The sequence below is a fragment of the Gracilinanus agilis genome, chromosome 5 (assembly GCF_016433145.1).
Source record: "Gracilinanus agilis isolate LMUSP501 chromosome 5, AgileGrace, whole genome shotgun sequence".
Classification (NCBI taxonomy): domain Eukaryota; kingdom Metazoa; phylum Chordata; class Mammalia; order Didelphimorphia; family Didelphidae; genus Gracilinanus; species Gracilinanus agilis.
In genome coordinates this window covers 15,733,344-15,748,847 of record NC_058134.1, presented here as the reverse complement: position 1 = coordinate 15,748,847, position 15,504 = coordinate 15,733,344, and the positions used below count along the sequence as shown (strand labels likewise).

The following is a 15,504-nucleotide window of genomic DNA, read 5'->3' as shown; positions in this document are numbered from 1 at the left end:
GTTCTTACACACACACACACACACACACACACACACACACACACACACACACACACACACACCAAGGGAGCAGGGTCAAGATTGAGGCCGAGTTGATTGCTTGCTGTCTCAGGGAGGGAATTTGGAACTCAAAATTGTATAAAAATGAATGTGGCAGCAGCTGGGTGGTTCAGTGGCTAGAGAGCCAGGACTAGAGACGGGAAGTCCTGGTTTCATATCTGACTTCAGACACTTCCTAGCTGTGTGACCCTGGGCAAGTCACTTAACCCCCATGGCCCACCCTTACTACTCTTCTGCCTTGGAACCAAAACACAGTATTGATTCTAAGATGGCAGGGAAGGGGTTAAAAGGAGAGAAGAAGGGAGGGAGCAGGTGTGGGAGAGAGAAAACTGCTGTGGAGTAATGTTCAAACCCTGATGTTGCTCCTGGCTATCTGTGACCTTAGACAAGTCATTTCCTCTTCCTGGGCTTCACTTTGGGGCTGGGTGATAGCTAAGCTTTCTGCCAGTTCTAAAGCCATGATTCAAAGAATGTCTTTGAGTCGGAGCTGACTTGCGCAAAGTGGACGTGTTGACCAGGAGTTGGGGGCGGTTTGGCTTCTTTGGGCAGTTTTGGCGTGGCTGGTGATTTTAGGAATGCAGGCCCCTCCCAGGGAGGAAACTCTACCGGCGCAGGTCAGTAAATGAGCAAATCGCAGTGTTAGGGTTTCTTGGGTCACCCTGAGGCTTGCCCGGCGTCCCTCAGCCTGTGGGCGTCAGGCAGCCCTTGACGTCCAGCTTCCAGATTCTGATGCCAACCTCCCATCTCCTGTGGCACGCTAGCTTGCATCTGAGGGAATTAGAAGTGACAGCAACAGCTGTTGTTGATGCCCCTTGTTTCTCCATCGTGGTGATGGATGGATGAATGCTCCTTCCCTGCCTCTTTGCTGCTGAAACCTTCTCCGGAACAAAGGAAACCCATTTAGCAAAAACAAGAACTAGAGGGAAGGGGTCTGACAAACCATGAAACACTGAACCCGCCTGTCAGCCCAGACGAGAAAAAGGATCGGTTTCAGGCACCATTTCTTTGTTTTTTTTTTCAGAGCCATAGAGACAGGGATGGGGGAGATTCCCTCGGCCAGTGCAGTGGAGCCCCTCCCTCCTCTGTAGCCTTTGAGACCTCCCTAGAGCCCTAAGAGAGGCTATGACTTGACCAAAGTCCCCCCCCCGTTAGAAGCAAGATTTGAATGCGGGTCTTCCTGGCTTTGCAGCTGGTTCTCTAGCTCCTCTCTCCCTTTTCAGGTACATTTCTGAGAACATTCAATCACATTTAATCAATAAGCAGTGCCTTATGGGGGAAGGTTCCGTGTTCACATTCTTTCAAACCTGATCGATTTTGAGTGGTCTAAACTAGAATAGGTGACAGTCCCAGGGGGCGTTCAGCAGCGGGGTAAGGCCTGGCCCTCACCGCTCCTCTTCCTAAAGCCCCTGACTGTGTAGATGGTGCAGGCACAAGCAGGGGCAGGACCATGAGGTAGGGGACAGAAGAGTGAGCTGGGCAGTTCCAGTCCCAGAGCAGGAATTTTAAGTTCTCAGCTGTGCAAATTCTCCCACATGTGGCAAGCTGCTCAGAAACTTCCTGTTCTGCCCAGAGCTTATTGTCAATTAGTTCCACTGGCCACAAAGCCTGCGTAAGGCCCTAAAGCAGGAAACTGCTTTTGATGCGGACCAAGTGTGACCTTCTGCCAGATCTGCTTATGTCCAGCCCTCCCCAAACCATCCAGTGCATAAGCAGAGGGTAAGAGCACCTAGTGGTCTGTTCAGGGGGCGCCCATGACACCCCAAAGTCTGGAGATGAATTCTATCACAAAGTATTGAATGTCCTTGTACATGGGATGGTGGCACTCTCCCTAGATGCAGGGGCAGAAAGACCTCGCTTCTGATCCCACATTGTGTGAGACCTGTGACCATGAGGCTGTGTTCAAGTCTCTGGCCCTGTTTTCTCATCTGTAAAGCGGGAGAAATAACACTGTGGTTCTTACCTCCCCAAATGAGAAAATGTAGGGAAAGCTGTTGCAAAAGAGATGTCATTTATTTTTACCTCTGAAGAATCATGATAAATAGGAGAAATTATCCTGAAGTGGAGGTAAGCATATGTTTCAGTTCCCGAACAGGGAAAAAAGACAGATCCGTGCTCCTGTTTCAGTGGTGGAATGGGTTGTCTTGGTAGAAAGCCTTTAAGCTACCAGCCTGGGTCCCAAATGCTAAAATGTTATAGAGGGAATATTTGGAAAATTATGAGACAGACCGGATGGTCTCTTGGGTTCCCTCTAACTTGGCAGGTGCTCTGAATAACCCTAAAGATAATAGTAATACTTGACAAGCTAGTCACAGAGTAAACAGTGGTCTAGAAGTGTATTGATAAGAAGCCAATTCCAGAGAATTTCAGCCCAGAGCCAAATCTTTTGAGATTCTCAAGGAGAAAAACAGAAACCCTTCATTTAGACCCTCTGAGAATGTAGTGGTTAAGTTCCTAGCCTAGGGCAGATAGATTGCTCCTCAAGAAGGAGATGATTTAGGACCTGGAGAAGCTTCTGTTTAAAAAAAAAAAAAAAAAAAAAGGCCTACAAACCCCAAAATGAAAATTCCTTAAAATAAAAATTGTTACTTCATGATAAAAGATAGTGATCAAGCTCCTTAGGAAATTGCAGATTAGCCAGAAAATAAAGAGACCATCTGGGCTGCATGTGAGATCTAGCCTAAGTTTAGAAGCAAGAATGCTTTGCTAGCAAAAACCGAGCAAAGAAGCTAGTGATTGCAGACCTCTGGGTCTAATGAGCTAATAAGTGTCTCTACAGCTTGATATTGTAGCAAACCTGCTAATTAATATTTAGCTGCTTCTTTGAATAGACAATAATAAGAAATCACATTTAAAGAAAAAGGCAAAAAAGCAATGGGGTCTCATGGATTCTGATTAACAGAGCACTGGACTTGTAGATGGAGAGACTTGAGCTCCAGTTCTGCCTACGACATGACTAAAATCTGTGACCATGGGCCAGTTACTTCCTCGTTATAACCCTCAATTTCCTCATCTTCAAAATGGGGTCAAGTAATACATAGAGTACCTTTCCTGATCTCCATTCTACCAAACTCCTAGTCATATTGTTGCTCATATAGTCAGTGGCTATGAGACTTAAATGAGAAATTATAGGAAGAGTGCTTTGCAATCCTTAAAATACTATAGAAATATCTGTCATCGTGCCTTTATGGTCCCAGATTATTATTATAGGATCATAGAATTAGAACTGGGAGGGGCCTCAGAACAAAGGTTCCCCTTGTACAAATAAGGAAACCAAAGCTAAGTAACTTGCTAATCTTCCCTCGGTGGCAGACCCAGGATTTGAACTCAAATCCTCTGACTCCAGAAACAAGGCTGTATCCAGTGTACCATACTGGTTCTCAGGATCCTAGATCTCAGACCTAGATCTTGAAGTGAACTTGGAGAGCATTTGCCCCAAGTCCCTCATTTACAAAGGGGGAAGCGGAGACTTAGCTAATGAGCCAAGATATCAGTCATCCATCAGTCAAGTTCTCTTAAATACCTTCTCCGTGCCAAGCGAGTCCAGGGTCCCTGTTACCGGCTCTGGGCTCTTGCCGCCACCCTTCCAAAGGACTAGACACATCTGTTACCAAGGGAGTGAGCTGCCATCCAAAAGTCAGAATCTTCTGGCCATGTTTGTACTTGGGAAGCTTGTCGAGTGCTAAAGGGCAGCAATGAAAGCTGTAGCTGCTGGGGTCTATTTGTCAGGGATGGGAGGATGAAAAAGGGGGAAGATTTTGTCTGCAGGCAGCTCCTGGTGACTTTTGTTCCCTCTCAAGGCTTCCCTCGCTCTGCATTTTCAGCTGATTTCACCTCAAAGATTTGGGGGAGGAGGAGGGAGATGTGGCGGCTTGACTCCCTGCATGCACTTGAGCCACATTTTATAACTCATCCTCCTGTATCAGGGCCATCACTGAACCACAGGCTCGTTCTTTCCTTTTCGCCACAGGAAGTCTTAAAAATAATGTATCTTTTGTTCAGTTTCTTTGTGGCCAAAGTTTCAGGCTCCCGCCTAGTCACTCTTTCTTGCTCATACCAGCTGCCTTTGCCAGGAGGCTGAGCTGCCTTCTTGGTGACAACCCTCTGGGCACATTTGGAGGCCCTAAATCTGGGCTTCTCTGGTCCTGGCATGGGTGGGGGAGGCAGTTCAGCAAAAGTCATCTGCACATTTGAGAATGGATGCAAATGTTACACGCCTGTAGCTTGCCCTCCACCCCACCCCACAAAGAAGCTAGGAAGGGAGCCTCCGGCTCTCATCCCTTCCCCAGACCAGACTTGGTCATTGTAATCAGACAACACTTGTTTCTGGGGGTGTTTTTCTTCTCATTTACATTGTTGTCATCATTGCTTTCTTGGCTCCACTTACTTTCCTCTGCATCTGTTCATAGAAGTCCTCCCTTGTTGTTTTTTTTTTGTTGTTGTTCCTTATAACACGGTGGCATTCCATGACGTTGATCCACGATTCTCTAGTTTGTGGGCATTGACTTTGCTACTCCAAGAAGTGCCTTATAAAGATTTGGGTCTATAGGAGACTTCCTTTTTGTCCTTCCTCTCCTTGGAATAAATACCTACTTGCAGCATCTCTGAGTCTACAGATCAGGATATTTTCATCCCTTTTGAAACACAATTCCAAATTGTTTGCTGTAAGTTGTATTATCCTTAATCTGCAGAGTTCCAGAGAGGTAAAGGGAGTCACTAGGGCAAGTCAAAGAGGCAAAATTTGAACTCAGATCTTCTTGGATCCAAATCAAGTACTTTTTTGTTTTTTTTTTTAAACCCTTACCTTCCCTCTTGGAGTCAATACTGTGTATTGGCTCCAAGGCAGAAGAGTGGTAAGGGTAGGCAATGGGGGTCAAGTGACTTGGCCTAGGTCACACAGCTGGGAAGTGTCTGAGGTTGGATTTGAACTTAGGACCTCCCGTCCTGGCTCTCAATCCACTGAGCTACCCAGCTATCCTCCAAATCAAGTACTTTTTTGACAATCTTATTCTTCTGCCAAATGTTTAGAAGGTACCCAAAAGCCTCTCAGCTCATTGCCCCAGGCCTCTTCCTCTTGTCTCCCCCTTTTTAAAAAATCACTCCTCATCTCTCACTGACCCTTTACTTTTCCTCAGTCAGAGCTTGGTACCTTAAGTGCAACCTGGAGACTGGAGGCCTTCATGGAAGAGCTGAGTTTGGTTACCATGGTAGCACCTGCCCACATTCCTATTTCATCATTTGGGCTTCTTGTCAGTTTTACCGTCTCGTTTCCTCCAACAGCAGCAGGCAGCCCTGTTATTAAACAAGCCATTTTTATATCTCTCTCTACAGTCCCTCCCTCATGGAGTCATTTCAACTTTTTTTAAATGGATTTTTTAAGCCGATATCTTTTCTTTTTATATCACCTAGATTTTCCCCCAGATCCTTCTCCCTCCCTCCTCTAAGAGAGCCATTCTTTAAAAACCAAGAGTTTGCGTTGTTTTTTTTTTTTTTAAGGTAAAGAGAAAAAAACTCAGCAAAGCCAATCAGCATATCCTTCCAACTTCCAATATTATATAGAACAATCTACACCCAGAGACCCCTACCTCTGAGAAAGAATGGGGCTGTAGGGCAGTTCCGGGTGGGTGTCCTCTTGTGTCTCATCTATGGGGCCAGCTCTTAGCTATTTTTAACTTGACTGCAATCAGTCTGCATTCCCCCTTCCCCCACGCCCATTTTATGTGAATGGATGATCGATATTTAGAGGGGTGTGTGTGTGTGTGTGTGTGTGTGTGTGTGTGTGTGTGTGTGTGTGTTTGGCAGGAGAACACCAAGTTGGGAATCTATTTCTGCAACCCTGCAGGTGTGTTCATTTTAATTATCGAGATTTTTCAGTTTCACCGCATCCTCTGGGTGCTATTTATAGTTTTAATCTTGTTTTAAGAACTCTGAATTGACAAGAGATGTGGAAGGACTGAGAGTGTTTACTCATACATAGACTGGCAGCTTGGGATGGCATTTAGCTCAGCAGCTTGGTAGCATTCTGCCTCTTCAAAAGAGGTAATTGAGCCCCAGTCACCTGATGGTTTCTAATTTGTACAATCCTTCTCCAATTACCATCTTTGAGTGGTTTATCAGAGCGATTCATTCATCTGTGAATTTCATTATGGATCATAGGGCTGCCTCCCACTTACAGAATACTCAGCTTCCTTCAAAGCACAATGTACGGGGGCCACCTTGGACGGTAGGACTTGCTGGATTCCCTCCTTCCCTCCACTTCCTTTATTCATGCTCATTCTCTTTTGAAGTGACTTTGTCAGTACATTATATTTACTTCTCTATCGTGTCCTTTTAGGAGAATGGAAGCTTCTGGAGGCCTGGAATGATTCCATTTTTGCCTTTCTATCCCCAAGACCTAGAATAATGGCTGACACATAGACGGTGCTTTATAGATAGGTTTGCTGAAATGAATTGAAGCTAAAATAGATCTTAGAGATCATTGAGCTCGACCCCTCCATTTTATCATTCAGTGAAGGCTTTGCTTGAAGGCCTGCAGTGTTGGAGAATCCACTCTCTTCCCAGGCAGCCCATGCCATTGTTGGGTAGTTTAGTCACCGTGCTTGTCCCCCCCGCTCCATAGTGTGGCTAAATCTGCACATTTGTGACTTCAAGCTACAAACTTTAGGGATGAGTGCCTTCCTCTTCATTGGGGGTGGTCCTTCCTTTGCAGAGGGGGTCAATGAATGACATCATGAGTGATGTCCTGACTTGCATGTGAATTGAATTTAAGTGAGCTAGAGTTAAGCCAAAGTCATTTGCTTTCCTGTGTCAGCTCTGAGGCCAAGCTGATTAAATCAGAATCAACATTTGGTAACACTTCTCCAGCGACTCCAAAGACTGAAGATTGTTCCCTCCTCCTGCTCAAGCCTTCTCTTTTCTAGATTAGATGTTCCAAATTCTATTTTTTTTCATCCTTTATATGTTACGAAGGAGAAAGAACACCTGAATAATGATATTCTATTTTTTTAAACCCTTAACTTGTGTTAGAATCAATATGAGGTTTTAGTTCTAAGGCCGAAGAGTTAAATGACTTCCCCAGGGTCACATATCCAGGAAGTATGTTAGGCTGGATTTGAACCCAGGATCTCCTATCTCTAGACCTGGCTCTCTTTCTACTGAACCACCTAGCTGCCCCCAAATGATGATAATCTGACATAATTTTGGCTATTTGTGGCATTTTCTACCTGTGGGACCATGGAAACATTATTTGGCCTCCTGGCCTTAGTCTCCTCCATACAAGGAGAGGATTATACTCTATGATCTCTAAGGTCTTCCTTCTCCTCTTTTGAAGCTATGATCCTGTGAACTGTGGTCCTCTTGGCTACCCTCGTCCGCATACCCTCCAGTTTATCCTAAATGCCTTTCCTAAAATGTGGCTCTTAGAAGGATGATCTCCCAGGCATAGCATGTGTGACCAGAATAGGAGACAGTGGCACTAGTGTCTGCTTCATTAGGTCTAGTCATGGTGTCTGGCTTTCTCAAAATACAATCAAAGATTGCATTAGCCTTTTTGACCACCAGTCCCACTCTTGACTCAAATGGAGCTTGTAGTCTGACAAACCCCAGATGTATTTCAGACGGATCACTGCTTGGCCGTGTCTTCTCCATCCTTTTACTTGTGAAGTTGATTTTTTGAACTCAAGTGTGAAACTTTTTATTTATTATTAAATGTGTCTGTCTTATGAGATTCAGCCCAGGATTCTGGTCTGCCAAGATCTTTTAAAATTCTGGCTCTTTTATGCAATGTGCTAAACTAGTTTTGTGTCAACTCCAGATTTGATAAATATGTTTCATTTATGCCTTTTAGGCATTGATAAAAATGTTAGGTAACTTATGGCCAAGGCAGATCCTTGAGACACTGCACTGGAGACCTTCCAGGTGGATACTGAACCATTAATGACTACTTTGGGCAATCTGGATGTTTAATTTCTTCCAAATCTGCCCAAGTCTATCATCTTGCCTCCCATCTCTTGATCTTGTTCACAAGAATATCATGAAAGATGTTGACAGATGCTTTGCTAAAACTCTAAGTAAATTGTACCTGAAGCATTCCAGTATCATCATAATCCTATAAATTAACCTGGCATCATTATCATCATCATCCTCACCAGCATTTATTTGGCACTTACTGTGTGCAAAGTGCTTCACAAACATTTCATTCAATCCTATCATTGTTGAAGCCATAAGGACTTTTGGTCACCTCTGCTCTCTTGCCTGGATTTTCAGTCACTATTATCTCTTTAATAATATAGTTTAAAATTCCCATAGGGGCCAGTTCCCAGAAAGCAAGGGTTTAAGCTTCCTAAAGGTTCATCCAGTTGTGGCATTTCTGCTGTGCTGTCCCCAGAATTTTCATTCTCTAGTCTCTGGGGTGCACTTGGATGGGACAGTGGCCCTGGGATGGGGCACCTTCCACATGTTACTGCTGCATTCTCCCTTCCTCCTTTTGTCTAGGTATGCCCTGTTAGTGTTTGCCAAACTCTTAGAGGGTTTCCCACCCCAGCCAACCCCCATGATGCACCAATTCTATTAGTGATCAGGGCAGAGAAAGCTCAATTATTATAATCAAGTAGGATTTGATACTAATTGAACATATTAAGCACCTACTGTATGCCAGCTCTATGCTAACTGCTGAGTTTGATATTTTAAAATAACTTTTACTAAAGAACCAAGACCAGAATGCAAATGTCCAAAAGCAGAAGCTTCATGGAGTAGATTTCTGATCCAAACCTAGTTGTCCCCAAGTGCTTTGGCTGGCACAGCACAGGCTTGGATTCCTTTTTTTTTTTAACTTAGCTGCTCTTTCTTTATCATTGATCATTAGACTAGAAATTCCTTGAGAACAGGGATGCATTAGCTTTTTCTTTTTATCCCCAGTGCTCAGCACATAGTAGGGGTTACGGAGATGCTGGTGTGTGACCTTGGACAAATCACCTAATCTCTACCTGCCTCAGTTTCTTCAACTATAAAATGGGGATAATAGCAGCATCTACTTCATTAGGTGAGATAATATATGTGAAGTGCTTAGCACAATACCTGGCCCATAAATCCTGTTAATAACTTCCTCCCTTCATCCCTTTCTCCCTCCTCGCCTGCCTCTAGGATAAAATACAAACTCCTTTCTTTAGCATTTAGCATCTAACTCACCTTCCCAGGCTTACTGCCTGCCTCTTCACTTTATGCCAAACTGGCAATTGGTTGTTCTTTCCTAGACTCAGAGTTCCAACTCTCTATTAGCTATCCCTGTGCCTGGATGGCTTTCCTTTCTCCCCTGTATCTTTGCAGCATTGGCTTCCTTCCTGTCATGACTGGCCTCAAGCGCCACCTCTTCTGGGAAGCCTTTTGTGATCTTCATAGCAATTCATGCTCTTTCCTTCCTTTTTTTAAATGATCATCTATATCTTTATCTGTATGCATGGTTCCCTCACTTCTTTCAGTAGAATGTAAGCTCTTTAAGGGACTAAATTTTTTGTTTTAATATCCTGGTGCCTTGCTCGTAGTAGGTACATTTATAAATGTTTTTTTGGGGGGATTAGGATCATGGGATGTAAACTCCTTGAGGGAAGGGACTGATTTCTTGTTCTAACTTGTCTTGTGCATAGTAGGTGCTTTATAAATGATTATTGCATTAGAAGATGCCTGAGTGGCAGCATGAAATTGGGAATAGACTGTTGGGCTCAGTTGGGCTCAGAGTCAGGAAAATTAAGGTTTAAATCCTACCTTTGACATCAGGTATGTGACCTGGGCGAGTCACATAACTTCCTTTTGTCCCAAGCAACTCCCTCCAATTTCTTTTAAGTCATAACTGATTATGAATATAGAGTTTCCATACTGGGAGTTCCTCAAGCTGACAAAATCTCCAAGCCCTCTGGACTTGTATATTCATGGATGTGGATGTTAGATGTGATTAATAAAATCCAAATTCATGTGAAAGGAGTGCAGAATTTACAGGAGATTTTTGTCATCATGTATTTTCTCAATCGGTGGATACAAATGGTATGACCGCCATCATGCAGGGTCCATACAACTTTGTACCTTTAATAGAGGTACTCAGAGAGTTTGGGACATATTCCCCCATTATCATTAGCCAATTCCTAGGCTAGTCTGCAAATTCAGTGGCGGGCGCCATCTTTGTCATGAGTGCTCTTGCTTGACATTGATCTCCTTTCTTCATCCTCATCTTGTCCTACACCTCAGGGTTATACGTTCCTCACCTTGGCTGAGGCTACTCTCCTGACCCGTGCTTGGTTAATGGGCAGAGATGGCTCACATCTCATCCCTCGAGGCTCAGGCCAGGCTCTCTACCTGTTCGTTTCCCAGTCATTCAAGTGGTCCACTCTTCCCTAAGCCCATTGGCCCTCGTCCCTCAGGGGTTCCCAAGGGTTGGCTCCTACATCGCTTAATTACTCAAAGACTTCATGTGACACTTTAACATCCACTAAAATCTTCCTTTGATCCTTCATTGTGGCATAGAGATCTCCGAGATCTCCCTAATGATACGAGCTTTAGTAAAGTTCCCAGACCAGGCCTAGTGGTGGGCTCTTGTCGTCCAAGAACCAGCTTAGCCTCATCTGGAGAAGCTGATGACTAAGATGGCACTCTTCGGCCTCCCCCATCACCTAGTATTTATTTTTATACATATTCCTGTTATCTCCTGCATCAAAATATGAGCCTCTTGAGGGCAAGGTTGCTATAGATACTGAATAAATTCTTTTTGAATTCCATTGAAGCAGTGATGGGAAAGCATCTCTACCATCTTTGTCCATCCTAGGCTGGCTACTTAATAGGTAGTTATATGTTTGATTGTTTTTGGTCCCAGGAAGTTCCAAAGGCTTTTACCAAGCCCCAGAGGGGTTGCTGTTCCCCTACTTCTGCTCCTTAGAACCTTCGGCTCCCTTTAGGGCTCAGACCCAGCACCCCCTCTGACATGAAGCCTCTCTAGACGGCCCCCTGCCCAGTGTCAGGGCACTCTCCCTGCTTCCCCAATTACTCTCTATATATTTAGATTTTGCTTTTGTATTTTCTCATCTGTGTTGTTCTCTGTCCCTGGACTCCAAGAGCCTGTCGTCTCCTTGAAGGCAGGGACGGTTTTGTTTTTCTCTTTATATGCTCACAGCTCCAGGCACATCATAAGAACTTTCTGTTGAATTTAGTCCAAAGAGTGACAGGAATGGATAGATCCTTGCCTGACTGGTTGGCCAGCTTGTGAGCATTCCTTGATAGCCCCCTCCCAGGCCCCTGACTCAGGGCAGGGTGTGGCAGGTGACCTGACTCTAAGACATCTAGCTATTGGACTGTAAGCTCCTGGAGCACAGCAGCTCTTTTTCTCTTTGTGTGTTGCTAGAGCTTAGCAGGGTGCCTGGCGCATAGTAGGTCCAAGTAAACGCTTATTGGCTGCATTGTGGACAATCCATGCGTGTGACAGAGAGTGAGTTTGAGTCTGATCCATACGGCTTTTCCTTTTATTTCAGGAGGTTTCTCTCGGACCCGGACCATGCCACTAAAATGCACTGGCTGAGAAGGGACCTCCCTGCCTGTTTGGCGTTTTTGCATCCCTAGACTCCAGAGTTGGCCTCCACTGTCAGGACCAGGATTGCCTGGAGATCCAGTGGCCAGGCCAGCCGCTTCATCATGAGTGACGAAAAAGGCCTGGGGCTGTCCCAGAAGTTGGTTTCTCCTTCTAGGAGCACCAGCAGCTGCTCCTCCAAGCAGGGGAGCCGACAGGTAAAGGCTAACCCGAGAACCTTAAAGATAAACTGCCCCTGGCACACCTGCCATCCCTCCTCCCCACCAGGGTGCTGACTGCTGCGAATGCACCTAGCTGGAAAAGCCTGTTCTCCATGTTCAGCTCTTCCTTTCAGTCACCCCACAATTAGCTGAGCAGAGATTGAATTCCCAGAGAATTCACAGCCCTCCTTATGGGCCACGAGCCTCCTCCCCCGGCCTCTCACCGAGGTCTTAAAGAACAACAGGCTGGTGTTGGAATTGTGTATCTCAGCCCCTTTCGTGTCTTCTTGCCCACTAGCGGGCAAAGGGTGGGCACTAAGAGGGAGAAGGAAGAGGTGCCGCAGACTTGGAGAGCCAGTGCCTCCCTCCCAGGGCAGAGGCAGCTGCTCCTGCCCATTCCCCCTCTCCTTTGTGGTGGGTTCAGGCTTGTAATAGGGCTGCACCCCTGCCCTCTCCCTTCTAACTGGAGAGTAAGTCGTTGGTGCTTAGAGTCGCAACCAGCCGTGGCTGGGCCGGGACATGTTTTGGCATCAGTGGCAGCTGCTATAGCCTATCCTGCCTCCTCTCTCACCTCACCACTTCCCCCTCCCCTATCAGTGTCCTCTCTCTCCTCCTTCTCCTCTTTCTCCCTCTTCTCTATCTCCTTCCTTCCTCCCCACGACCTTCTTCCCCATCAGATCCATCTGCCTTCTTTTCCCCCCAAAGCCCCCCTGTCCCCCCATGATCTCCTCCCTGCGACTTTCCCCTGTAATCTCCATTTCCCTTCTCTTCCATCGCCTCCTTGTCTCCCCATCACCTCCATTCACCTCCTTTTCCCCTTCACTTCCTTTTCCTCCCCATCCCCTATTCTCCTGAGACCTCACCTTCTTCCCTCTTGCCACCATTTTCTCCCTCTTTGCCTCAGTTTCTTCCTCTTTGAAAACGAAAGGGTCTGGATGCTCCCCCCATCTATGACCGATCGACACCCTCACAAGCCGCCCTTAGTGCGGAGAGCCAAGGCTGCAGACACGGACACCGGACGCCTGAGCTCCCTCTCTGGCCATTCCTATGGAAAGGGCCCTTCTCAGGCTGGGGCAGAGGGAACATTTCCTTCCCTCGGCCCCCGGCGAGAGGAGCTGCTTGTGATCTCCTTTGCTCGGAGGGAGGCTTTTGGTTCCCCTCCAGCCTCTGCTATTGATCCCTTCCGTGTGGGCAGAACAATGGTGTTCCCAATCCAGGTACACTCTGTGTTCATTAGGAACCGAACACGCGGGCGCTCTGCCTTTCTTTATTTTGAGGCCAAGAATTTTGTTGTGTGAAATGATCAGAGAAGCAGGGCGGCAGGTTCTGCCATTGTGAAAACTCCATGCTGGCTGTAGGGCGACGGCCTTGGGTGGCACCGTGCTGATTGTGCTGATTTCAGTCAGCCGCATGACCCAGGTTCGAATCCTACCCCGCTCCTTATTAGCTGGTGACCCCAGGCAAGTGGCTTCAGCCCTCTGATTTCCCTGTCCATAAATGGGGATAATTGCAGGGTTGTCACAAGCCTGCACTGACATATGGTGTGTAAAGCCCTTAGCAAGCCTTCAAGTGCTCTGGAAATCTCAGCTCTTCCCGTTATTGCCCCAACGCAGGGTAGTGGGAATGAGCCAGGGTGCCTCGGTAGGGCAGAGTCAGCCACTTCTTAGCGTCTCCCCAATTTTAGCCTAAATACTGCTGCTTCTGTGGCAGCACCTAATGGAACCGGGCCAGCTGGGGAGGGATCAGAAATCCTGCTCGTGTGAACCACGAGGCGGGTTATTGACGACAAGGCGCGTCAGAAATACTTGTGGACTGGCCGAGCTCACAAATGTCCACTTCTAGCTGTTGTGCAGAAGCCATAAAAATAAAAAGCTTAGTCAGTTGTACTCACAAGATCATCTCGGGGCCTTTGCCCTGGCGCGCCCCGGGCCTGCCTGGAATGTTTCCCCTCCCTGCCTCCGCCTCGGAGAATCCCCAGCTTCCTTCCAGGCTCAGCTCCAGCCCCCTGTCTGGCTCCCCAGGGCTTTCCCCTGCAAGGCTATCTTCCATCTGCTCCGTCTTCAGAGTGACCGTGTGCCCAGGGGAGGAGGAGGGTCAAGGGGCCCTTTATCAGCAAGGAAGATCCTCCTGGAGCTTCAGGGAGAGTGGCAGGACAGCCGAGCTCTGGAGAGTATTTCTGGGGCTGCTGGTGTTGTGCATTAGTGTTGGACCTAGCAGGAAGGGCTGGAGAATTCCAAGATGGAATGAAGGAGCAGGAAGTAGGGCTTGTGCGCTGGTCACTTCTCATCCCTTTTCCTGACCCAGCTGTGTGTGCTCAGAGCTCTGTGGTCCCAGAGCAGGAATGGCTTCCTTTGAAGCCGAGCCAGCTTTTAGATTTATTGTGGATACAGTCAGAGGAAACTTTTTTCTTCTTTGGAAATTCCCTACTGAAAGGAACCCAACTTAAAAAAAAAAAAAACCCCACTAACAATAGCAGCAAAAAGGCCATTGCTGGAGGGAGGCTTGTGTCCATCTACTTGAATCCTACCTCGTCAAGCTCGGTATTTCTAATCACATGGATTGCCCTGGCGTGGGAGCTGTGGGGCTGCTGCACTTTTTCCCCCTTAACCCTTCCTTTCTTTCTGAGTGACAGCTCTAAGGCCTAGGCAATGGGACTAGGTGAGTTGCTCAGGGTCACACAGCTAGGAAGTGCCTTTGTCCAGATTTGAACCCAGGACCTCTAGTCTCTAGCTCTCTCCAGCTCCTGCTCTTTAAGAGGAGCCGTGGCTTCTGTGATTCCTGAAACGGCCAGCATCCACCCCCAGATGAGACTTTCTGGACTGAGAATGTCACAGGAGCGGCTCAGCCTTCCCAGCTAAGCCCCTGCTGGGAGCTCTCTACTGCCAGATTGTGAGGGAAATGATGTAGTTAATTATTTTCTTGAAATTTTGCTGACATCTATGACTAAATGCCTCCTCTCAGGCCTTGTTGTGCTCTCAGGCAGACCTTGGCTTCTCAAAGGCCGGGACAAAGGAACGAGCATCAGTTCTGCCAACTCTTACCGGGGGCGAGACTTTGGGGACGGAACCCCAGTCCATCCTATGACGCGATGCGGCGTGGCACAACTTAACGCAGTTGTCTCCTCTGTTAGAGTGGAAGGTCCTGGCTTTATTTATTGTCTTTGTAGCCTCACCTCCTGGTATGCAGTAGATGCTTAGTAAATGTTATTGTTAGATTTCTCTTGAGAACCGAGAGAGAGAGAGAGAGAGAGAGAGAGAGAGAGAGAGAGAGAGAGAGAGAGAGAGAGAGAGAATTGGATTAACTATTTACTCGGCACTCCTGTGTCCGATCCTGCCAATCACTGGAATAGGAAAAGCAGTCTCTGCCTTCAAGTAGTTTACATTCTAATGGGAGTTAGACAGCATATAACAAGGATCTAGAGCCAAGCTGGGCGGAGTAGAAAAGTAACTGTTAGCAGTGGCCATGGGGGCAGTTAGGTAGCTCAGGGGATGGAGTGCCAAGTCTAGAGATGGGAGGTTCTGGGTTCAAATGTGGCCTCGGACACTTCTTAGCTATGTGTCCCTGGGCAAGGCAATATACAGTATTGATTCTAAAGACAGAAGCTAAGAGTTTAAAAAAAGAAAAAAAAAGAAATGTGTGCCTGGTGTGGGCACTTTGGTCAGTGGCCATTCTAGGAGAAAC

At 46.7% G+C, this 15,504-nt stretch overlaps 1 protein-coding gene across 2 annotated transcripts in view; it reads left to right on the top strand.

Annotated features, from left to right (window-relative positions):
• The first annotated feature begins 11,727 nt into the window (after positions 1 to 11,727).
• OSBPL3 (oxysterol binding protein like 3) overlaps positions 11,728 to 15,504 on the top strand; it is a 100,533-nt gene continuing 96,756 nt past the window's right edge. For both annotated transcript variants that reach the window (XM_044678764.1, XM_044678763.1), the window contains exon 1: positions 11,728 to 11,820. In XM_044678764.1, coding sequence (XP_044534699.1) covers positions 11,728 to 11,820 — 93 coding nt within the window. The remainder of the gene's footprint in view (positions 11,821 to 15,504) is intronic.